Source organism: Pangasianodon hypophthalmus, chromosome 20, assembly GCF_027358585.1.
Source record: "Pangasianodon hypophthalmus isolate fPanHyp1 chromosome 20, fPanHyp1.pri, whole genome shotgun sequence".
Classification (NCBI taxonomy): Eukaryota; Metazoa; Chordata; class Actinopteri; order Siluriformes; family Pangasiidae; genus Pangasianodon; species Pangasianodon hypophthalmus.
The window spans coordinates 1,672,523-1,697,240 of record NC_069729.1 but is presented as its reverse complement, the minus strand read 5'-3'; the positions used below and the strand labels follow the sequence as shown (position 1 = coordinate 1,697,240).

The window sequence follows — 24,718 nt, the reverse complement described above, 5'->3', positions numbered from 1 at the left end:
TAAATATGGCCCGTTGTAGGAACAGAATGTTAACGGAAACTCAACAAAAGCACGTTAAGTATAGCTGAGGCCCATTAGGGAAGAAAGTATCTTACCGGCAACTCTTCCCCCTCCGCGGGCTTTAAAGTTAAAGAGCTGAATTAATCACTCATTAATCACACAGCTTTAAAACACAGCTAAAAACATTTAAACATCAGTCACAGTGTTGGGACAACTTACATACATTACACTCCTAAACTCTCCATTTTAACAGAGAGAATATAACACCATGATGCTTAGCACCATCTGACTGTTAGTTCATGCCCTTGTTCATACACAAACGACTCTCATCGTTGACTAATGACCATGTTGGAGGTGCTGAAATGCTCAGATGCTCCGAGTGTGAATCAGACCCTGCTGAACCCAACAGTAAACCAACAATATCACTCTCATACTGATTAACACCTGTAACCTTGTACAGAGTCATGTGTCCCTCTGCCACTGCCATGCAGTCAAACATAGACATCTTCACACACACACAGACATACGGACAAATAAAGAAAAGAGTGTATTAAGAACACAAACAAAGCAAAAGCTGCCCTGTTCAGTAACAAAATGAAATGAACAGGCTCCAGACAGACAAGGCCGTTCTCACTTAAACCCTTCTCCATACATTTTAAGGATTGAAAAGTCTGAGTGTACTACCAAGAGCTGTTTCTAGTTAGTTCAGCAAAGCACCTGTTGGACCTGGATTATAACTCGCTCATTCACTCACTCACATTTCACTGGTTTAATACTGTCCACAAGGGGGAGCTGTTAGAGAAGTAGCTTTTGTGTGTGATATTGGGTAATTTAAGTATGGACACGGCTGTGAGGATGGCTATGGCGACTGAAAAAATGTGCATGTGTGAATATGGCATACAAAAGTTTTACAAATCTGATGTAGTTGGTACATCGTAAGGTTTAAACGTTTTTCTTGTATGTTGAATTAACATAACATACTGACACCACTAATGCAGTGGATTCAGTGTATACAGTAGTTTGCTCAGATACAGCCAAATTAAATCGATTTTTCCCATTTTTCCAAAGCTATTTTAAAAACTCCTAATGTTATAAGACTAATAACACCTCTACTAAACTATAAAGCAGTTCTTCTCATGCTCTTTTAAATGCCTTTTTTTTAGTAATGTTTCCTCATCCCGCCATCGTGTTTGAGATATTCCTTAAGATGGCTGTTATTTTTGTGGCTATGACTTCATTACTTTTTTTTTAATCAGACACATTTGTACAGTCAGCGTATCCTGGTGATAAAAGAGTTTTCAGGGCTACTTGTGCAAAGGGTATTGAGGCTATATTAATGCTACGTTCAACTAAAGCTTATAACTCTGAATGTTTCTGACCTCTGATTTGGAAATCCCAAATAAAACGCCCCCCTCAAAGGTCTCCTCAACCCTCAATCAACACTGCTGCTCACAGCATCAACATTAACCAAAGTAGCACTTCTTAAATTTTTTAATTGAGTTGTACTATATACATTAGTATTTACTTTTAGTTCAGTCGACATGCAGACATATTTGCTTGTTAAATCTCTAACACTGATAATGCAGTTCACTGTTTTGTCTAGTTAGCTGGCTAGATTATTGCTAACAAAAGATGAACATGGAGGCATCCATGTTTTTTCCCCACTTTGTGCCTCTAACACACAGAGGTCGAAAATGATAATTCAGAGTTCTGACTTCCCACTTCAGTTGAACGCAGCATAAATCATTTTTTTGTGTGAAGATAATACACAGTTTTGTCACACAGTCAATGTTCTGCCCTCTTACACTGAGATCCAGCGACAAAGTTGTACAATAAAATATGAAGTTTTCCATGTTCTACACAGCAGTGATGATCTGCATGGCTGTTCAGCTGAAATGATCGAGTCTGAGAGCGGTGCTCTACAGGAGAGTCCTGTCTCATTAGTATAATCTAATAAAACTTCATAAGTGCTGAAACAGAAACAGTTCTTGGTAGTGGGCACTAGTTGTGCTGTAGTGACGAGGTGTAAAATGTGCAAAAATTAGTGATGCAGAAGCATTCTAGCACTTCCTAGCTGTAGCATCCAGTGGAGCATGCATTCAAACGTCAGACAAGCATTTAGAATTCTCCTCCAATGTGCACACACACACACACACACGTTTGCATCACTGCAGATGGTCACACTCATTCACGCAGTAGAAAAGAAGAAAGTTAAGAGTAGAGCTTCACACTGTAGCATCTTCATGCATGTTGGAAAGAGTGCTGCATCAGAAACGGCTCTGGCGGGCGCTCTCGCTGCTCTCACAAAACAAGTGAACGGAGGAGAGAAGATGCTAGACAAACTGCAAGAACAGGGTCTTCATGCAGCCTAGCTTGAGTCTACACACCTGCTCTACCCATGATCCCTTTCTCTCTCTTTCATCTGAGCTCTAACAGCTCACTAGAAGGAGGCAGAACAGAGACAGACACAATCACACGCCATACAAACAACAAACACAAGGCCCTTTTACTGACTGCAGAACTCAGCAATCGAGTCTAAAAGCCTGAGTGCACACCCATGGTTTTATTTCCTTACTAATCAAAAACGAACAGTGTTTTGCAATCCCATTTATTTGTATTGGTTTTAAATAATGGATTTTTGATTAACGAGTGTGTCAGCAACGAGCGGAGTAGAATCGTGTTAGTTTTTGATGAACAGATACTCTGACATCACGTTCAGTTTGAAACTCCATCTATTAAAGGAACAGTTCTGTGAAAAAGTAAATGTACATAATTTTCGCCTTTCCTTAAACGTAGTCCATCAGCCAAGACATGTTTAGTGCCGGATGTTTGTTTCTTCTGTTTGCACTTGTGCTACAAGACTAATGTAGCTAACACGTAATGGAAAGCTATCTCACCTGAAATGTTTTGTGTTAAAAGACCTTTCTCCATAATGTCATTAATTTTAAATAAATAATTTTGTAAAATAGCTGGAAGGGTTTCACCTCCAGGTTTCTGATACTATCCCAACTTCAGTCTTTGGGAGGAGGAGCCTAACAACAGAACAATACAAGCTTGTGCTGATTTAAAAAACAACAACAATAAAACTGTTTCTGGCACTTCCAGTATTCAAAGATGGCTGTCCCCATATTGTTCATCTACGTAGCGAAGGTTTGTTAATGTTTGTAGATGACAAGAAGTCGAACTGTGGCCTAAACCACATCAGCATGTCTGAAGAACTGGATGATTTTGGAGGCAGATTTAGAGAATATTTTGGAAGTTCAGTTAGTTGTTAGCTGCATTAGTATCATGAATTCCTCCCCTCAGCTCATGGTACTGTGCTTGTTCTTTGCCTTCCATGTGCTTTTTTTTGTTTTGCCACATGCCTATTTTGGTTTCAGTCCTGTCTCCTCTCCTCATATTATTGGGTTGTTCCCCAGATGTGGGCACCTGTTCTGTGTTTAGCCGCTAAGTATTTTGTCTGTTTATACCCTGGTGTTTCTTTGTCTCATTGCAGAGTCTCACCCTGAATTTTTATATCATTAAAAGCCTGTTCTTTGTGCCCATTTTTGACTTTAAGTATGGATTAACCCAATTTATTGTTTTTATTTGTGGATTTGTTCAAACAGATAACACACTGAGTTCACGCACTCGCATCCTCCTCTCACAACTGCACTTTACAGTTAGCCTTGTAGCTCTAGTGGAAAACTAATTTAGAAAATGTCTGGCACCAAACATGTCAAGTAGAGAACAGTGCGTAAATTTGCTGTTTTATTTTTCCTGAGGGTACCGTGGTTGTGATTAGACACCGTGTCCACTAAGCTCTTGATTTGGATGCCCTGTTTCTCTCCTGCTTGAAACTCTATCTACTGCCCTTTTCTGATGGCTCTATTTGTGATTAGATGCTTGGTTTGCTCTCTTTATTGTAACGGGACACCGTTAGCGATCCTGCCAGGATCAGCTCTGAGCTCCACAGCCACTCTGTCTGGAGATGAATGGAGAAGGACTGATGGAAAGAGAGGAGAGACAAACTTCACAATGACTAACCGTAGAATTAAGAAGGTGACCAAGCGCCATCTGCAGAATGTGAACTAATGTTAGCATATGGCATGGCAAACTACATTTCCCAGCATGCAAAGGGGCAAATGGCACACGTACACATAGATATATGAATTACTAGATCTGTTAATGAGATCAGAGCCAATTATCATTTTAAATGGAGCTGTAAGTAACAGATCTAATAGTTTTATATCTATGGATGCATTGTAAAGCATAACAGCAAGCCACAAATACCGGTGAGTGAAAGATGAAATGGTGTCTCACAAGACCTTTGTAATAAACATACTTTAATAAACTGATTAATAATAATAATGTAGTATTTTCCAGACTGTAAGACACATCTGTCTTAATTCTGTCTACTTAAAAAAATGCAAACACTAGTTTACCTTCAGGTAACTGCTGTAAGCTATTGTAACAACAAAACACATTTAACAAATGCTAAACTTGTAATATATGTGTCACTTCACTGGACAAGCATCTACTAGAGGGGAAAAAATATCTTACAGTCTGCAAAATAAGGAATCATATATTAATTACAATGCATTCAAGGCCTTGTGAAATGAACTTTGCTAACTACACATCACCGTAGACCAGCAGTGTCCAAACTTCTCCGCAAAGAGCCGGCATGGCCGCAGGGTTTCATTCCTGTTTAATCATTTGGTCTCGTATCACATCAGTGTGGACCGAAAACCTGCTGAGACGCCGGCCCTGTGCAGATCAGACTGGACATCGCTGCCATCGACAGATATGGAGGACAAACATATACTGACGTAAACGCACAAACACATACACAGGACACACATACACACACGGTAGACCCATGCACACACTCATACACATCTATATAGGGACACCGACTCACATATACTGTATACTGTCCAACATCAACGATACACATGTAGTGCACGTGCGCACAACTACATACATAAATACAAACACCTAAAGGAACATACACATGGGGACACTGACAAATGGGAACTCCAGAGAGACAGCATTGCAGCTCAGACAGCCGGAGGGTAAAGTGGAGGGTAAAGTGTGTGTGTGTGTGTGTGTGTGAGAGAGAGAGAGAGTGAGAGAGAGAGAGACAGCCATGACTGTGATACACTCAGTTAGACATGTTGCATGTGTTGTCTGAGACACTGTAACACTGTATTGTGTGCCTCTGATTACCTCTGTGTGTACTGTGAAACTTTCAGCCATGTCATAATGTGTAATTTATTCTCTTAGACACACAGTGTGTGTGTGTGTGTGTGTGTGTGTGTGTGTGTCTGTGTGTCTGTGTGTCTGTGTGTGTGTGTGCACGAGCTGTTGCTCCTTTCGCTGTCATTGTATGTGTAGAAGTGTGACAGAATTAAGAGACACAAGTCATCAGAAAACACCCTCAGCACCGAGGAGGAAAACCATCCATGTGTGGAATACTCCACCTCTCCACCACACCACAGCCACCACGCCCAGCGTTAGTGTATCAGTCAGCATATGTCAAAAAATGTGCATGATGTTTTATTTCATCATTAAGATTTTATAATTATACATATAAGCAATGTGAATAACATTTATTCAAGAAGAGCTTCTGACTGTATTCACAAGATAATGTTTTAGAAATGAACTAGCCTCATGATCTAAGAGCACACAGATTCATCACACACTTATTTAAAGTATCACATACTACATATATAATCATTATGTGAGATGATTCATAAAGTCTTGTATGAATGTTCGGGGAAGATAAATTAGTCTTCATCAGCACTAGGGTCACGATTTTCATGATTAGTCACATATTTATTTATTTATTTATGGCTCAGCATGCTGCTTTTCCTTACAGCCAGACTCTTCATCAGCTTATAACAACAACGTGATTAACACGGACAGTGTAAGAGATTTTATAGAAAAGTCATTCTCAAAAATATGAAAAGAACAACAATTTGATTTGATCTTTTTGTTTCCTTTTTGTTTTTGTTACACACGCAAGGACATGCAAAGAGACTTGCACAAGAATAAATGTTTTCTTTACCTTTCAGCATCTGCTTGTACGTTAGACGGTCGATTAATGCCATGATACAGTGATATTTTTAGATTAGGATTTCGTACAGTGAAAACCTCTGACCGTAACACCCCTAATCATCACTGATTTTAAAGTTCTTCTCTGCCTCTAAAACATGAAACTGTTATCACAAAAACAAAACTCGGAGATCACATTTGTCGACTGTACACTGATACTGAACTTGTGAACGTGGTGTTGAAGAGTGGTGGAGTATTCCATGAAGCTAACACCAGCCATTTTATCAGAAATCAATCAACACTGATTTAGCATGAGGGCAGGAGAGCTGAGGAGGAGACTCCAGCTGAAACTCCACTGCCATCACCCAACATCAGCAAATTTTCTTTTGTCTCTTTTGTGAGACATTAATAGCCTGGCTGTCTCTGCAAATAACAGCCACACCTGGACTTAACAAATCCAGACTGGACAAGTCGAGATGTGTTAAGCCCAGCTGTTGCAGTGTTGATTCAGCCACAGCCAGCTGCACCATCAGCTCGACAGCCAGACTCAGCGATCACCTGGGTTCATCCTGTATTTGCTATTCTTCAAGTTATACACATCAGACGTTTAGAGCATGTATTTATTCTGTATAATGTCTGGTAGTTCATACAACAAGAGGCTCAGCAAAGTACACACAGCTCCAATCTACACAAACATAACCGTTACCTCACCGAGACTTTTTCTTATCGTGATTACAAACAACTTCAACCTCACAAAAATGATTCAAAGTGTTTAAGAGAATCAACCAAAAAAAAAACAGAAAGCACGTCTCGCCATACTTGCCTTGAACAGTTTCTATGGAAACAGAATAAATAACAGTAGAAGTTAGGCCAGCTGTACTACATATGTCACATGATCACGATCTCGTCCTTCTCAAACACACACACACACACACACACACCCCAATACCCAAAACTGGAAGATTTTATTCACCCACCCCTTGATGTTTTAGTATATTTTAGATATGCAGGGGGAAAAAAGTGCACATGTTAATGTTCAGGACATTTTGGTCAGAAATTATAGTCACAGAGCAGAACAATCACAGACAGCACTGGTAATGAAACCTCACAAAAAATCAGTGGGGAAAGAGACGAGATTACAAAATTCTAATATCACCGCAGCTTCAAACTACAAATTACAATGTAGCCTCCGTTCAAATGTGGTTGTATGTTATAAATTTCATAGGTACACACAGTTCTGACAATAGTGGAGCTCATTAGTTCGCTCATTCTAATGTCGTATCATTACTGTAGTAAGAGCTCATGCACAGGGACTTGTGCAGCGGACACTCCACTGAGTAAAGGGATTGAAAAACGTGTGTTTTCTGTAAGGAGACATTTATGTAACATTTATGGAAGGAGTCTCCAGTGTCAGTGCTTTGTAACAGTCAGAGGTAAAGTTGTAACTTTAAGTTGTCTGACATCTTCAGGACAGAGGAGTTTATATTTTGCAGTTTCTCGGTAACATGAAGTTTGAATTTTTTTTTTTTTGGCCTTTTCCAACTTCAAGAGAAACAAAAAAAAGGATTGGTGAGGGAACGACTGTTTATCGCTGCTATAACAAAAGTGACAACAGGAACTAATGTATTTCATGGACATTGTTACAAATTTAACTGCAAATGGTAAAAAGCATGAAGTTCAGTTCATTCATAATTTTTAAAAAATGTAATTGTTTGTAAATTTCAGTGGTATAAGAGAAATAATACACTTGCTCTTATTGGAAAATAGAGCACTTTCGGGGTGGTAACAGTAACTCTGCGTCACTAATTCATTTCTTATAACAGCATGTCCCATCATGCTTTATTTCTTACTTAAATTAGTTCTTGTTATTGGCGCAGATAATCATCGTTAGATTCCACAGATTATTCAGTCCTACACTCACCATGCCTTTATGTTGTCAGCATAAAATATTTGGCAGCTATGTATTAGCTAGCTAAACTGTTGTTCTAATCTTCAGTAAAATAACAAGGAGCCCCATATTGCCAAGTTGTGTTCTCGCACTACGGAAGATTTTGCGTGTTCAGCTTCCTGGGTCCGAATTACAACTTTGCAAGGTCCATTTAAATGAACACGTTTATTTATTGTGTTCCGTGAGCATTATGACCGATCTGAAACGCCCCAAGGATCCAAAGGACGGTCTTAATAATTAAATAATGATCTATATTAGGCTAATATGTATTGTTTGAAATATTCATAATTGTCCCCACAGTTTTCTTGCAAGGTTTCTAATCTAAGAGAAGCGAAGTTGTTCATACTTACGTTGGCTTCAGTGATAGCAATATCTACGACGCTACCAACTACAATTAAGGCATCAAACGTGTTCCAAGCATCAGTGAAATAATGCTGTTAATGCAAAAAAAGAAAGAAAAAAACACACACCACAAGGGAGCAAGGTGGGGTAAGGGTAGATGGGTGGAAAGAGAGAAGAAAGAAGTAAGGGGGATCCAAAGAGAAAGGTTATGGAAGACACAGGAGGAAAGGTTGATAAATAAAAAAAAGAAAAGAGAAAGAAGAAATTAGCACACCTTGGTAAAGGAAGATCATTTTCAGAGTTCAAATGTAGCTCACGCAGAGCTGAAACGTCCCGACTCGAGACAAAGAGCTGTAACAGATCGTTAGAGAACGGAGGAGCACATGACCTCCAACAGGAATAGAGGTGAGGGAGGGAGGAGGAGGAGCAGGAGGCGGGGCCAGGGCCTGAGCTTACTTACATCAGCCTCAGTGAGCGCAATGTCAACTATGCTCCCGATCACCACCAGAGCATCGAACGTGTTCCACGGGTCTTCAACATAACCCTTAGACAGGCAGCGGGGATTAGCTATGACTATTAGACTTTAAGCAGCGGATCACTCCACTTCTCAACTTTTCAACTGAATAATATCAACTAATATCACTACTTCACTTCTTGTGTGTCAAAATTCACACTCAAGGCATGAATTTTGATCTGGTACTGGTTTCAAAGTGGAAAGGATCGTGCATTATGTATTAGTCTTGTAAACCCTACACTAGTGATGCCCAATCACACTCACCACTGAGCGGCCAAGCAGCGGTCACTGATTGGAGTAATTATCATCTGCTCGTTATTAGGGATGCATTAATACCATTATTTTCTGACCAAATAAGAGTATGAGTATGTGTTTTTTGGTACTCGCTGATAAAGATTTCAATACTGATGCTGAAATGTAGCGACCTATTTAGCATTAATCACTCAGCGACGTCATGGAACATTTTATTTAGCTCTATTTATGTTTCTCAGGTTTACACAGCAGCCATGAAAAGCAACTGTGTGCGTGTTCATGCCCTTACGCTACTAGACCCGTTCTTTATAATGTTACCAAGCTGAGTCAGATACAATAGTTTCACTTTGGAAAAAGGTTTCTGTACAGCAGTAGAAGTACATTTGTTTTCACCAGGTCAGAATTCCTTGTTGTCAAAGACGGATAGCGAGTTAGAGGGCTAGACATTTTCTCTCGTATAGCCATGTTCGAACTCCATGTGCTGTGTTTTATATTTAAAGTGTTTTATCACCTGTAGTGTACGAAGATGCTGTAGTTATTCCTCTTGATATTTTCACAGATTATTTGATCAATAATTTTGAAATACGTCCACTTTACTGTCATTTCATGTCATCTGCACAACAACGTACACTGGGCTTATATTTGTATTTAGCATTTGTACAAGGAAATGGGTACCAGTGCTGGTATTGATGCACTCCCTCTCATTATTATATAGTATTATTATATAACTCATTGTTGACCTAATTTGTTGTACCGTGTGTGTCATGTACATGTGGGTAAGACAGGGCATCACTGTCCTACACTTTGGAACTGGGTGAGTAAATTATGCAGCATGCAGCTCTCTATTTTCCACTCTACATAGAAGAGAGAGAGCGTGTTTCAACTCTGCACACCACACTTAACCATTTTCCATCGGCACAATGACGGTGCTGGATCTGGAGCCGGTGCTTCATCCGGAACCATACCACATGTTTTGTTTTTTGTTTGTTTGTTTTTTGTCGTTGTTTTTTCCACTGCACAAATCAGTTCAGTTCCAGAACCTACAATATCCTCAACCCAAATTATTCACCTGAAAATTATCTTTAAAAAACAAAAATCTAATAGCGCAGCAATGTAAGAGTGGGCAACAAATATTATATTGCGACACATTATGATACACAATGTGTACGTAACATAGAGCCTGGACATTTTTACCCTCCGGAACGCCAGAGGGTGCTCTCCCCTGCATTCTAGGACACTTCCTTGGTTACTCTATGCACTTCCTGTCCGAACCATATATCAAGCACATGGACTTCAATGCAGGTGCTAAGCGTTGCAGTTTGTTAGCTATTCTTCTAAGTTCTGAGCCATGCTTTTTAATTTTTTATTTTTTTTTTAAGAATCTCTGTGTATGACTTTTTGACTTTTTGCCTTTACCTTGTCCTTCTGTCTTGATGCTTATTCTGAATCTTGGTATTTTGACCTTGATCTGTTCCCTGACTAAGTTTTTTGATTATAATTTGAATTTAATGTGTAATTTGTTACTTATTGCAGTAATTAATGTTGGAGTTATAAAAGCACTGACATCTCATACCGTGAATATCAAGATCCTATTGCTCGGTCCTACAGCAACAAATCAGTGGGCTAAGTAAATAGGAAATAATCGTGTTACCAATCATTTTCAGACATGGATAGAAGCTAAACTGCTAAAGCGCTCAGGATAAAGAGTTAAAAACAGCTATCTCACATCTTGTGAATGATTTCCACCTAGTTGTGCCTGTAAAACCCTGCACCTTCGGCATTATTTTTTCATTAGTAACTCCCACATCTGATAATGCCGAAGGTTCAGCTCTTAAACTCGTGGAAAATCTGGCCAGAATCAGCACCGGTTCCAGCACCAGCAGTGGCATGGTGTCAGTGGAAAAGGGATAACTGTGTTTCTTACAAGTGTTCTTTCCTTCTTCGGAACAAACAGCTAGGCGTAGGGAGAAGGGAGTGGGGGTCATTATCATATGCACACATTATACAAGTAAAATCTTTAGAACATTGTTATTAGTCATTAGCATTTAATAGAATGTTATTATAAAGATTTATTTTAAAGATCTACCTTGGGTTTGAAGGCGATCAGTTTGAGGACCATCTCCACAGTAAAGACTGCAGTGAACACCATGTTCAGGATATCCATCACGTAGTTAAACGCCTTAGACTGCCCGTAGTGCTGCACGCAGAGAAAGAAGAGACAGAACATTGACAGGATGAAATAAAACCACGGTTCTAAGGTTTTCTTCTCTTTTCGGACCTCAAACAGTAAATGGGAACTGCGAGTAGGAACTAAAGTGAGTGTGGAACTGAAGAAATGTTCGGAACCACACATGCCGCAGGATTGGTCCAAGGAATCATTCGAGACACTCGTTTGGATTTGTTTTTTTTTTTTTTTTTTAGTTTGCACAGAATTGAGAAAATTGAGAAACTCTGTCACTTTGTTGCATGTTAGTGTGAATGCGGGATTACTTTCCTGAATCGCCAGTATCTCTTACATGCCAGACTGAAAAAAATCTTTGAGGAAATGAAAGGAAGGAAAACTAAAGTAGGAGGAAATGAAGGGAAAAATCTGTTAAATTTGGAAAGGGTAGGAAACAAGTAGGCTATTTGACAGCTGAACATAAAATTCGAAACTGAGAAGTATTTGAGGAGCAATGGCCAAACCCAGAGCGACATCTTCGGTCCTGTGGAGTTCTAATCGTGTTCCACATGTGCACCAAGGCTTATTCAGAGAAAAAACAAGCGGGTACTCTTACCTGCACAGCCAGGCAGATCGTGTTGAGCATGATGAGGACAAACATGATGTACTCGAAGGCTGTGGAGTTCACCACGTACCAGAACTTGTACTGATAGGGGTTTTTAGGGATGTAGCGCCTCAGAGGTCGGGCTTTAAGTGCGTACTCCACACACTGGCGCTGTGGGGCGGAGCAGACAGGAGGAAACGAGCTCACGCACAATTATACACTGTGTTGTATCAGGAAACATGTTCTTCACTCATTCTCTCTCTCTCTCACACACACACACACACACCTGGTTCTTGTCCAGTTCACAGTTCCGATACTCTTTCTCTCCCTGCTCCTGAAACGTCACGATGACGAAACCCACGAAGATGTTCATCATGAAGAAGGCGATGATGATGATGTAGATGATGAAGAAAATGGAGATCTCCACACGGTAATTGTAGATAGGACCAAAGTTCTCCTTGTTCGAGTCGATGGCCTTGTACAGAAGCCTGTAGAAGAAAAAGAGCAGGGTGAAAGTGACCTTCAGAAAGAGAAACCACAAAGAGAGGATGCAGATGACTTTTCTTTTTAAAAAAATTATCTAAACAGCGCATTAAGCTTCTATTTATAATAGTTTACAGCACTACATTCATCACTGTCTCAGGAACGGCTGACGCGCTGCTTTGCGGTTCACAGATACAGTGCTGGAGAAAGTAGCTAATCTTCTTAGTCAGCTAAATGGGTCCCATTCAGCACCACAAAAAAAAAAACAGCTGGAACCAAGAAACCAGAGACAACAGGTCAATTTGTCAAAATTATTATAATAATCAATAGGCAGCTTTTAAAGACTGTTGTAAGCTAAATCGATATGACACTGGTCCGAAGAAGAGACAAACACTTTACACGGCTCTGTAGCTGAACTACACACTGCTAAAGCTTGTGCTAACAAATCTTCCACTCAGCTGTTACACCACAGGTTCTCAACCTTGGGGTCGTGACCCTACATGCGGTCACCTAACATGTGGATGAGGTCACAGGAGATTTTTACCAGTCATTATTTATAACGTAGTTCTGTGCAAACAGATTTATAGAATTTGAATTATCTGATTTATAGAATATTATAATTTCATTAGCCTGCATTCAGCTAATTTAAACTAAACAAAGGACATGATATTGTACAGTAGATATTAATTCTGTGCCAAACACTATGTTATGTCTGACTGTCTGACTTTAATACGAATCAAACAGAATATTTTCTGCTCTTAAGAGTTGGTAATGTATGATTGCATGTTAGTGTAAGTCATGTGCAGTGGTGTGTGTGTGTGTGTGTGTGTGTGTGAGTGTCTGTGTGTCCTGGAGTGCGTGTGATAAAGAGGTTGTATATCAGCGCAATTATTTCCACGGTATTTTGCACATCAGCTCACCTCCTTCCTTACAAACAGCAGCAACAAAAACAGCAATTACAGTCCTGAACTATCATTATTACAGCTCGACTACTGTTATTTAACACACACACACACACACACACACGTATAAAACGCAGTAAAAGTGTGTTTCTGTGTCAGTGAAGTCTGATATCACACACACAGCCCTGTTTATCACTAATGTATATGATTTCAAATGTTATCCTTTGGTACTATCCACTCCAACCAAAAGCTTATTCAGTCAGAGCTGGAGACTTGTTCTCGGTTGGACAATTATTAGCTAATATTTTTACATTGCTCAAGCTGTTTGTGTGCCTTAGACAGCTGCGTGATCAGGCTGCACATCTGGGCAAACTGTGTCACTGAATGAATCAGTGAACGAATCTTAAATCAGTTGAGTTACTGAAAAGAGTCAATAATGTCATCTCTGCCCATTGAAGTAGATATGAGCCTGGTGTGAAAGGGGTTTGTGTCTTACGCCGGCCAGCCCTCAAACGTGGACACGGTGAAGAGCGCCATCATGGCCATGAGCACATTGTCGAAGTTGAAGTCGCTGTTGTGCCAGTGACGTTTCTGGATGGTGGGATTATTCATGTCTCCGTCTTTGAAAAAGATATATGTGCCCCTGGGTGCAGTGGAAAGAGACAGAGACAACGAGAGAGGGAGAGAGAGAGAGAGAGAGAGAGAGAGAGCTCACGACACTGCTTTTTCTGCAGTCAATCTTCATTCTTCGAAAATCAGAATTCAATTAAATTTAGCCCTAAATACAAATGTATAAATTGAATCTGACGTATTTATTTATTCTGGTCTTTATTTGCTTTGGCCACTTCATGTAAGACTGCACTCCCGTAACAGTGCACATTTAAGTGTAAATAAAACTCGTATGTACATGTTATTTAAGACTAATTATAAGACATGAAAGAATCATGGAAGTATGTAGAAGAAAATTCGGTAAGAGACTGACTTGCACTCCTCCGAGGTTGATTTGGCCTCGTCATTGCAGCGGAAAAATTTCCCCTATGGAGCAGGAGCAGAGGTCAAAGGTCATGCATGCTGCAATTTGACTTAAAATACACCTTGCCAGCACCAAGTGCCATGAGAGCATTTAATAAATGTCCTTAATTACTATGTAAACAATGACTTTTTAGGACAGTTCACTAAAAATGCTGCTTTGATTAACAGTGAATGAAAGCAAACAGGTATCATTCAGCACGACCTGATGTACACGAAGCTTACAGGGAGGTAATAGTTTTCATTCTTTTAATTCTAGATATGAGTGTGCGTTAACGCTTACTGACCTTGAAGAGCTGCACTCCGATACAGGCAAACATGAACTGGAGCAGCGTTGTGACGATCATGATGTTCCCGATGGTCCTGATGGCCACAAACACACACTGGACCACGTTCTGTAGAGCAAAAAGATCAAATTTTCAGACATAAACTGCCCTTCACTGCACTGGGGAAAAGAGACATCATTTATTTGTTTTAAGACCAAGGACATCTACGCACCTTAAGTCCTTTGGCTCTGTTGATGGCTCTGAGGGGCCTCAACACTCTCAGTACACGCAGAATCTTCACCACAGAGATCGCCGAAGATCTGCGTAATAAACACAGTCATAATCGCTTATACACAGTCACACACAGGATGTGGCCAAAACTGATCATATTGCAGCAAATTTTACAAATAATAAACAGTCTTGACGATAACACCCCCTATGGGTCTATGACATGATGACAAGAATGGGCCTCATTTATCAGTCATTTGGTAAAAGTGTGTCTAAAAGTTTCCGTGAATTAAAAAGAATTACAGATGTTTCAGTGATGCTGATTTTCTCCAGTGCGTATGTTGATAAATGCCAATCGGAGCGATGGCATTTATATATGGAAATTTGCATTAACTTGCAAACTCTCGTAGAATGCGAGCTGGATTTTTTTATAAACACCACAGTTCTTTGTGTAAAAGCTCCTGTGAACAATTTACAAATAAATCTGTTCAGACCCAGTGTGATAAATGAGGCCCTGTGAACACAAAATGTACGTAAGCAGCCTCAGTCTGTTTGTAATGTATTAGCTACATGCTAGCAAGATGAAAGATGAGACTGTTGTGGCTTCAGAGTGAGGAAAGTGCAACTCAAACTCACTGTATCCCAAATGACACCAGAGACACACCGACCACCAGCAGGTCAAGCAGGTTAAAGTAGTTCCTGCAGAACGCCCCCTTGTGGAGAAACGCTCCGAACGTCATCATCTGCGAGGTGAGGAGGAAGAGATTAGCAGATATCCATTTTGGAGGGAACACGGTATAGAACACATGCACTTCTTTCCTCTCTCTCTCTCATACATGCACAGTGAACAAATTTAGGACTCTATTTTATGTGCAGGCAAAATAGTATTTTCTATTTTCTCTGTTTTAACATACACCTTTTAAAACTAGTTTGTTCTCCCTACGTGAAATTCAAAACACACCTTCTCAAAAGTGAAGCAGGAAGTGCCAGTGTGAAACAAAACATAATCACTTCAAACTGTCTTATTTATAACTTAAGATAGTTAATTAATCATTAATGTTAACCATTAAAAGGTCATTTTGATAAAATTTGCCATCACAGACACAAGAAGTCAGCTTTTAGTTATTTTTATCACTAAAATATCAGTTTGGAAGCTATAAATTAAATCTAACCATTTATCATTATGAAAATGTCACTGTGTCAGGCTGTCCGTGCACACTGGGTTTCTAAAGGGCATGAGGAGAGCTGATTCGATTACATCTGGCCTGCTGGTCACCAAAAATACCAAGAATAGGCTTATATCATGTCTTACTTTTGGATTTATGCCATGATCACAAAAATAGAGCCCGTAAATACACACGTAAATTGTAACATGTACACACTCATGGACAGTTACTTATACTTCAAGGGTGATGCAATCAGAGCAGGATGCTAAAAGCTAAAGTTAACGCTCCCAAGCCAAACCCTCACATCCTTCTCAGCATGAATGTGTTAGTAAGAGGTTCGTTTGAGAACGTGCCAGGCGAGAGGACCAGGCGATACAACATGCGGTTTGTTTGCCAAGCTGATGGAAGAGGAGCCAAGAGCCAAAGAAGGAGAGAAGGAAGGTACATAAGTAAGACCCCTCTTGCAATCACATTCATGTGTGCTGTAATCACATTCCACCCCGTTCATCTCCTAAAATCCCAGAGAGACAGGGCAAAACTCGGTCGTGCCACACAGACTCAGCATTCAGAGAGTAAATCAGCCAAAACCAGAAGCTCAGAGGAGGCGGTGATACAGCGCATGTCATTGCAGCAGTCCTCAGCGACTAGAAACAGCTGATCTGGGAGCACTATTGCATTGTTTCTTATAATGCCCAAGAATGGGGTTTAGATAAAGCAGACTGGTCTCAGGTCAGTACTACGCTGAGCAACTACTTCCAACCACGCCATCATCAAACTCCATTATCTCAACTTGATTACACTCTAACACTTTATCATCTTATATGAGGTTTGTTAAATGAGCCTTTGTATATTTCAGGTTTCAGGCTTCAGAGCTTACCCAGAAGGCATTGCAGTCTGGTGCAACTTCTCCAATAAACCAGCAAAAAAAAAACTGGGTTTTATGTAGCACCTCTATTTGTACATGACAGCTGAACAAACCTCATTCATTTATTCTGCTAGAAAATTTGCTTTTAGTAAAGCATTAAGTCTATAAGCCAACTAGTTAGGCCAAGAGGTAGGGCAGTTTGGTCAGTTTCCGCATAAATACAATCTGCATGGCAAGAAAAGTGAATGCTTTTGGTAGCAGTTATTTATTTGATCTTTACTCCATGGATTTGCAAACCATGAAGGTGTGAAGCAACAGATAACAATAACCGCGGACTAACGAAAGGGAGGAACCACTAATTAATAAATAACTTATATTAGCTGTTCACGGAACTGCTCTCAGGTTTCTGGCTAAAACACTGCATCACACTAGGATTGCACATCTTTGGTCCATGCTGGTGAAGAAGAATAACAAGGTGAAGGTTTTGTGTGATCTCTTCTTTATAACCTACATTGTGCTGCAAGTGGCCACTCTTGTGACATAGGTCTTGCGCACCTCCAAATCATGATGGGAAGTTGATGAGGGCGTGTTGAAAAGCATACTGAAATGCAGGCAGAAGTCATTTAAAGCTTCAGCGCAGTGGAATTATTAGGGTACTGTGCTGCCCCTTTGGGTGTGGAGGACATGCTGCATTCATGCGTTGTATACTCTGCACCATGCGCTGCCTGAGCATGGTTGTTTCTGCTCCCTGTTTTATGGAGTCAGTCAGTTATGAGGTAATGGGTGAAGCTTTGGCTGCAGGGGGGTTGACGTGTTAATGTTTTAACCCAGCGTCAGTCAAAGTAATGTGTATTCAAAAATGTACCAGTACCATTTTAAAAAATCAAGTATACTTATGTCTTTCATTCAAGTTATCCTTCTGTTCAAGTTTCAATTCACAAATGAGCTGCAGGCCTGCCAACCTTTACACGTTTTACGCAGGAACTCATTTTTAACTTCGGAGTACGCTGCTACAAGTTATGACTCAAAAAAACACAAAAAGAGCGTCTTTCTTCCCCCCAATAAAAACAGAAGATGAGCCAATCAACATGTAAAAGTGGAATGATAGTTGTGCAGGTGTTTTGAACTTTAATATTAACTGACACTCTCTGGAAGCCCCGCCCCCTTCCTCCCCATCTCACATTAGTAATTTCTCGTCTCATCTTGATTTTCGCGCTGAAAGATGCACTCTCGCTTTCTGTCAGAATAAATGGAGAACGTGTTGGGTTCATTAATGTGAAATAAATTCTTAGCTAACGTCAGACGTATATATTTAACATTAGTTATCTATTTATTAGGGATGCATGCCACTGTAAGATTAAGGTAAAAAATGCCACTTTTTTGGCTGAAAGAGAAAAAAAAGGAAGATTGAATACAACGAAGTGTCTGTAGTAGTGTCTGTAGCAGTGCAAAGTGGAGCGTGGGTATATCTGGGGTTTTACAGTAACCACAAGCTGCTTTGAGGAAAATAAAGCTGTCACTTGTCTGTGTTAGTGAGTTCTACTTTCCTGCATGTAAGGTTTTTAGTGTCTTGCACTGTAACTAAAACGGAGGAGCTTTTTTCCACCTACGCACATGGCGGTTACCGTAAAACCCTGTATATATACACACACACACACAACAGTTAATACTTTAAGTGATTTGTGAAAGAACTATATTGAAAATATACTGTGGGGTTGGCAGGTCTGGAGTTGTGCACAACTATAAATAATGACATCGAAACAATGAGCAGAGCCCCAGTCTTGTCCAGAGTTGATTAAAACTCAACTATGCTTGTGGATGAAGCAGGATGTTTTATGGAGAGGTTTATGGTTTGCATTTTCTTTTCTTTTTAGGTTTTTAAAACGGGTGTCGGGAGAGAAACAAAAAGAAAAGAAATGACTGCGTTAAGCCAGGCTGCAGTTGGAGCAGGCGACACACGGGTTGCGAATGCAGGTACGCCGTGCGCACTATTCGAGAGGTTACCTTCAAAACAATCTCAAATGTAAACAGACTAGTGAAGACATAATCAGCATAGCCTAGGACCTGAAATAAATCAGACGGTTACAGTGTTACTCAACATGGACACACAAACACGGCACAGGCATGCAGCGCAGACTTTACCTTCAACATGACCTCTACAGTAAAGATAGCTGTGAAGGCATAGTCAACGTAACCAAGTATCTGCAAAGAGCAACGGTAACATGTTTAACAATAGCAACAGGCGGAGAAAACAGCACGGAAAATGCAATACAAGCCAGTTATCATGACTATTACATCATGCAGTAAAAGTACTTTATTCGATCATACAGTGTGACCCCCTTTTTCATTCACTCATTTCACGGGATTGAGTGTCAGGAATATAAATAAAACAAAAAGCGTGGTCTGAGACACACTTTAGTCATGTTGTTATAGTAAAATAATGAGTTTTTAACTACTGTTACCACCCTCTAGTTATTTTCCTATAACAGTATGTCCCCAAGTGTTTTATTCCACTTACACCAACAGCAGCATTCACATCAGTTGGCCAACCATTATAATTTTTAACAACAGAATGACATTATTAGTTAACCATTACAGTTAGTTATTGTTGTGGAACATCTGTGAAACAGGTTAATTCCTGTTCTCTCGTACCATACCGACCTGACCAGCCTCTCATTTTTCTCTCTGTTGAAGTTAATAAGACCAAAAAAAAAAAAAAATGCAGCCTGTCACATTCCCGAGTTACAGCAACACAAAAACTCCTCCGTCCTGAAAATGTCAGAAAACTTGAAAAAAGTGACAAAGCACTGACACTGGAGACTCCTTCCATAACTATTAAATAAATATCTCAATACAGAATGGAAGAACAGAACTCCACATCAATGATTACATATTATTATTAGCGTAGTGTTAGCTGTACGAGACCCTGTGAATGAGCTGATACTATAGAAACGATAACGTATTACAGCGAGCGCATTAATATAAACCTGTGATTTTCAGCTGCTACTGTCAGAGCTGCTGTTATAGAAAATTAATCTCCACCTTCCAACCAATCAGAATGCAGAATTTATGATGAGGCATAAATATTCATGCCGTAAATACTGACGTTGCTTCTTTTAAAATGTTAGTAATATTTGATGCAGCGACGTCATATTGTTTGGAGTTAGAATGTAATGAGATGATTTGCATATTAATGAGAAGTACAGCTATGTCTTACTGACCGGAGACGCTGGTTAAAACATGATCAGAATACAGTCGGGTTCAAGACGCATGAAATGAATAAGTGTGAACAGGGTCTGTACTTTCCTGACTAGAAGACTATATCACAATCCTCAAAAATTATTGTACTTAGAAACAAAAACACAGCTGTCTTGGTGAGCGGAAATCACCAAACTAGCTGTTCTCAGCGTGATCAAGTTTATATTTTCATGTGGATGCCAATTTTTGAACCGAGTGTTATTTAAATGTCATTGCACAGGTAATACCACTGTTTTTTTAAACATACTTTTTTCTTTTTTTTCTTTTTTTTTTAATAAAAAACACTGGTTCTAATGTTCATTAAAAATGAAATACCTGGTGGTATATTAATGGAATATGCATATTCTTTAACCCTTCAAACTCCCGAGAACTGTCGGCAGGTCCAGGTTTATATTCCTCACTCTGGTAACTACCGGTATAACTGTACTTATTAAATCTGTCATCATAGTTATTGATACATATGCTTTAAAATCAGTAGCTGAACAATAAGCTGAGAGTTTAATGCATCTAGAAAGAGTTGTTTTTTTTTTTACCCATCGCTTCAGTTGAGCACAAGGTCTTCAAGGCTCTGTATTTAATATACATTCATGTGATCTATATTTACACACATAAAAAGACACATGATTCTGCAACAGTAAAGAGATGACAAGAAGTTGGATGCAGGTTGGAAATAAAAAAACAGGATCAGACATTTAACTATACACTTTTTTTTCAATGCTCAACAAATTTTCAAAACTTTTGTGCATATGTGTATACTATAAACACACACAATTTACAATGACAGTAACTTTAAAGACCTGAAATCAATGCAAAATTAAATAAATTAAATAAATAAGTAGTGAACTGATAATTGTGGTGCAAAAATGCCAGTTTGTAACACAACAAGTGCCACAACAAAATCCAACATAAAATATGTCTGAATAAGAATTGTGTGTGTGTGTGTGTGTGCGTGTGTGCGCAGACTTACGTTATTGCGGAAAGAGTGGTTTCTGATTGGATCCTCAGCAGCGAGGGAGACGGAGCTGAGCATTATGAAGACGAGGATGAGGTTGGTGAAGAGGTGGTGGTTTATTATCTTGTGGCACAGAACACGAAGCCTACACACACACACACACACACACACACACAAACAAATAACTAAATAACTAAAAAAAAACTTCTGTGTGTAGAAACAAGATTGTTGTCTTTATTGTTACAGATATATGGTGTGTACATACTTTTGTGTGTGTGTGTGTGTCTGTGTGTGTGTGTGAGAGAGAGAGAGATACATACGGGTTTGTCCTGCTGAATATGAAGAAGGCGGTGCCCTCTGGTATCGGTACGATCTTCTCTTTCCTCACCAGCTCTGCGATGGTGGGACGAGGCCCTGATGGAACCTCCCCTTCATCCTCCTCTTCTGTTTCACACACACACACACACACACACACACACACACGAGCACAGTGATAAGTCAGCCGGTGAGACACGAGACACACACACCAAAATGTTACACACACCACTCTACCTGCATTCTCCCTCTCATCTTCAACTGGAACCTGAGAGTGTATAAACAAAAGCACTTAAGCAGAGTGTATACAAACACACTCACACACACAGAGGAAATTTACAGTTCAGTACATTTACCTTGAACTCTTCATCTTCATCATCTTGCTTGACATCGCTTAAAAGAGGAGAAGATTGAAAGGATTGAAAACTGAGGATGTGCACATTGCATACACACACACACACACACACACACACACACACACACAGACACACACATACACACACAGACATAGCAACACCTGCAACAATGCAGTGCAAGAGTATGAGTTTGGGAAACCAAAAATAGCAGCCTAACTATTATTGTCTCTCCACTCTGAATGTGTATAAACACTTCATCCTCTGCAGGTAATGAACTGAAACAATGGGCTGAAAATGAGATGCTCTGTGTGTGTGTGTGTGTGTGTGTCCTCTTGAGGGTGTCGTTTGTTTACTTTGCTCACATCACTCTCCTAAACAGCCAACTCAAGAATCTCTCTCTCTCTCTCTCTCTCTCTTTCTCTCTCTCTCTCAGAGCTCACCTTCAACACACTCAATTAGCTGAGCAGTCTGCTTGGTGTTCCAGGGCCTCAACACACACACACACACACACACACACTTACTCACTCTCTCTCAACCCATTCCTTCTACACTTTCACCCAAGCTAAACGATCACATTCTGCATGTTTCTGCTGCTGTATTATAGACTTTATTAATGTTTATAATTTGGGGAATTTCTCCATTATGTTTATGGTTTTATATTGTATTTGCACGTTCTTCTCTTACCTAAGTGTCTTTTAAACCATCTTTTAATTAATCTTTTAATTTTTTAAATGTAAATTGTTTCATTGTGCGGTTGTACGAACATAACCCACTCTGAAGTGAATTATTTTTACATTCTGGAATGTGTCACTCCACAGTGATTTGCCAAAAATTACAATGATTAATTTATTAATGAACGGCACATGGCACAGTTTTAAAGTTTTACATTTAGATGAAATGTTGTGGAACATCCGAGAGACAAGTTAGTTCCTGTTATCACTTATGTTATAGCAGCTATACACAATCGTTCCCTCAACAGCCTCTCTCTCTCTCTCTCAAAAAATGCAGCTTGTCGTTTTACAGAGAAACTCCAAAGTGTAAAGTCCTGAAGGCTTTCTGATGCTGGGAAACTTTGCAAAGCACCATGACTGTTACAAAGCGCTGACACTAGAGACTCCTTCCATAAATGTTAAATAAATGTCTCCTAACATTCCCCACATCAACGATGAAAGGTTTTTGTTTGTTAAACCACACCTTTTTTTTAAAGCTGTTTATTATTAGTCTTAGTTTATGTGGAGCATCCGCCGCACAAGTCCCTGTGTATGAGCTGTCACTGTACAGGGTGTCCTAAAAGTCTCCATACATAGGGAAATAAACACTTTTTATACATAGTTTATTTTATTTTTTTTCCAGCCTTTAAGAATGCCTTTGACAAAAGAAGAACATACTGAAATCATTCTCATGGCTGGATCGGGAAGCTGTCGCAAGGTTGTGATGCACTTTAACAGGAAACATGGCGAGCACGTCACACACCACACTGTTGCCAAACTGGGAGAGAGTTGGGAGAGACGACTCCGTGTGTGTTTACAAAGAAATGGCGATCTATCACTTTGATTTGCTAAAAAGTGATAATTTCCGCTATGTATGGAGACTTTTGGGACACGCTGTAGAAACGCTAATGTACCATGTATGAGCGCATTACTATTGTTTACGTTACAGCCGGACCTACTGTCCGAGCCATGCTGTTGTACTAAAATAATACACCTTCTGACCAATCAGATTTAAGAATTCAACCATGCGCGTTGGAATAATCATAATGATAATAAAGCTGATTTTGCCGTTACGCAACGTCTGCATTAACAGTAAAGAAGGCTCGTGTTATTGGATCGCCTTGCTCATGTGCGCTTTTAGCATTTACACTGGCTTCGTTGAAGCACCGAGTGATCTCGAGCCTGCCAGGTTGTCCACGGCGATGGCCAAGAACACGTTCAGCAGGATGTCTGGAATGGGACACTCGTCAAGGAAAAGACACCCGAGCTACGACACACACACACACACACACTCCGGAGCACATAGCCGGTCAGACACATATGGCATAAAATACTGCATTGTAATGATAATAATAATAATAATAATAATAATAATAATAATAATAATACCACAGTTAACTTTAAAAAAATAATTAAAATTTACAAAGCCAGAAATTAGCCTTAAATGAGTTACACAGAGTTTTCAATGTTTTGTTTTGTTTTTTTTGTTTTTTTTTTTCAGATAAACAGGAAGCGGATACAGTTTCCACACACGAAGAGGATGATGAAGTAAATACACACGATCATTCCCGATGATGAAGGACCGCCATACGCCTTGATGCCTTCGTACATCACCTGGTTCCAGTCTTCACCGGTCAGAATCTGAGATGGAGACACACACACACACACACCACAGATACACTAATGTTAATGCACTCAGTGTCCAAAAGTCTTGATCTCTTCATCATCATCATCAAAATGAATGTTGATCCTTATTATTCAAGCATCCTTTATTTAACTATAACAAATACATATAAGTTGTTTTTATTTAAATCCATGCATAAATTTGACATTTATCTGAATATCCTTTTAAATAATCTTTTAAAACATTCTCAAACGTTTGGCAGCCCCTTTAACTGTAAAATAAATTTCACAGACTCAGTTGTGAAGTTATGAAGACACACTGCAGGGGGCTTATATTAGTGAAGGATGATATATTTTTGTTTTGAGAGGAGTCTTTTGCTATATTATTTATATTAGTTGTATTTTTTTAGTGACTTTTGAACACACACCACACACACACACACCTGAAAGACGGTCAGCAGGGCCTGGGGGAAGTTGTCGAAGCTGCTCCGTTTTTTGTGTATGGTGTCGAAGTTGAACTTGCCCCCGAACACCTGCATCCCGAGCAGAGCGAAGATGATGATGAAGAGGAAGAGCAGGAGCAGCAGCGAGGCGATGGACTTCATTGAGTTCAGCAGAGATGCCACCAGATTACTGAGAGATGCCCAGCGACTGCACAGACATGGAAAAGAAAAACAATAAGGTAAGGTTATTCACTGTCATACCACA

At 39.7% G+C, this 24,718-nt stretch overlaps 1 protein-coding gene across 13 annotated transcripts in view; it reads right to left on the bottom strand.

Annotated features, from left to right (window-relative positions):
* The window catches only part of cacna1da (calcium channel, voltage-dependent, L type, alpha 1D subunit, a), an 81,030-nt gene that overhangs the window by 17,563 nt on the left and 38,749 nt on the right, over nt 1-24,718 (bottom strand). For 4 of the 13 annotated variants that reach the window (XM_053242429.1, XM_053242422.1, XM_053242424.1 and 1 more), the window contains exons 13-31: nt 24,454-24,661; nt 23,908-24,028; nt 23,536-23,617; nt 21,678-21,714; nt 21,559-21,589; nt 21,327-21,450; nt 21,022-21,151; nt 18,801-18,860; nt 15,402-15,508; nt 14,770-14,857; nt 14,559-14,666; nt 14,225-14,277; nt 13,739-13,885; nt 12,144-12,345; nt 11,870-12,028; nt 11,179-11,289; nt 11,017-11,046; nt 8,787-8,870; nt 96-119 (exon numbers count right to left, since the gene is read on the bottom strand). In XM_053242429.1, coding sequence (XP_053098404.1) covers nt 96-119; nt 8,787-8,870; nt 11,017-11,046; nt 11,179-11,289; nt 11,870-12,028; nt 12,144-12,345; nt 13,739-13,885; nt 14,225-14,277; nt 14,559-14,666; nt 14,770-14,857; nt 15,402-15,508; nt 18,801-18,860; nt 21,022-21,151; nt 21,327-21,450; nt 21,559-21,589; nt 21,678-21,714; nt 23,536-23,617; nt 23,908-24,028; nt 24,454-24,661 — 1,906 coding nt within the window. Of the gene's footprint in view, nt 1-95; nt 120-8,334; nt 8,419-8,786; nt 8,871-11,016; nt 11,047-11,178; nt 11,290-11,869; nt 12,029-12,143; nt 12,346-13,738; nt 13,886-14,224; nt 14,278-14,558; nt 14,667-14,769; nt 14,858-15,401; nt 15,509-18,800; nt 18,861-18,938; nt 18,999-21,021; nt 21,152-21,326; nt 21,451-21,558; nt 21,590-21,677; nt 21,715-23,535; nt 23,618-23,907; nt 24,029-24,453; nt 24,662-24,718 lie in introns of all 13 variants that reach the window. The other 9 variants (XM_053242423.1, XM_053242426.1, XM_053242428.1 and 6 more) reach the window with 9 other exon arrangements.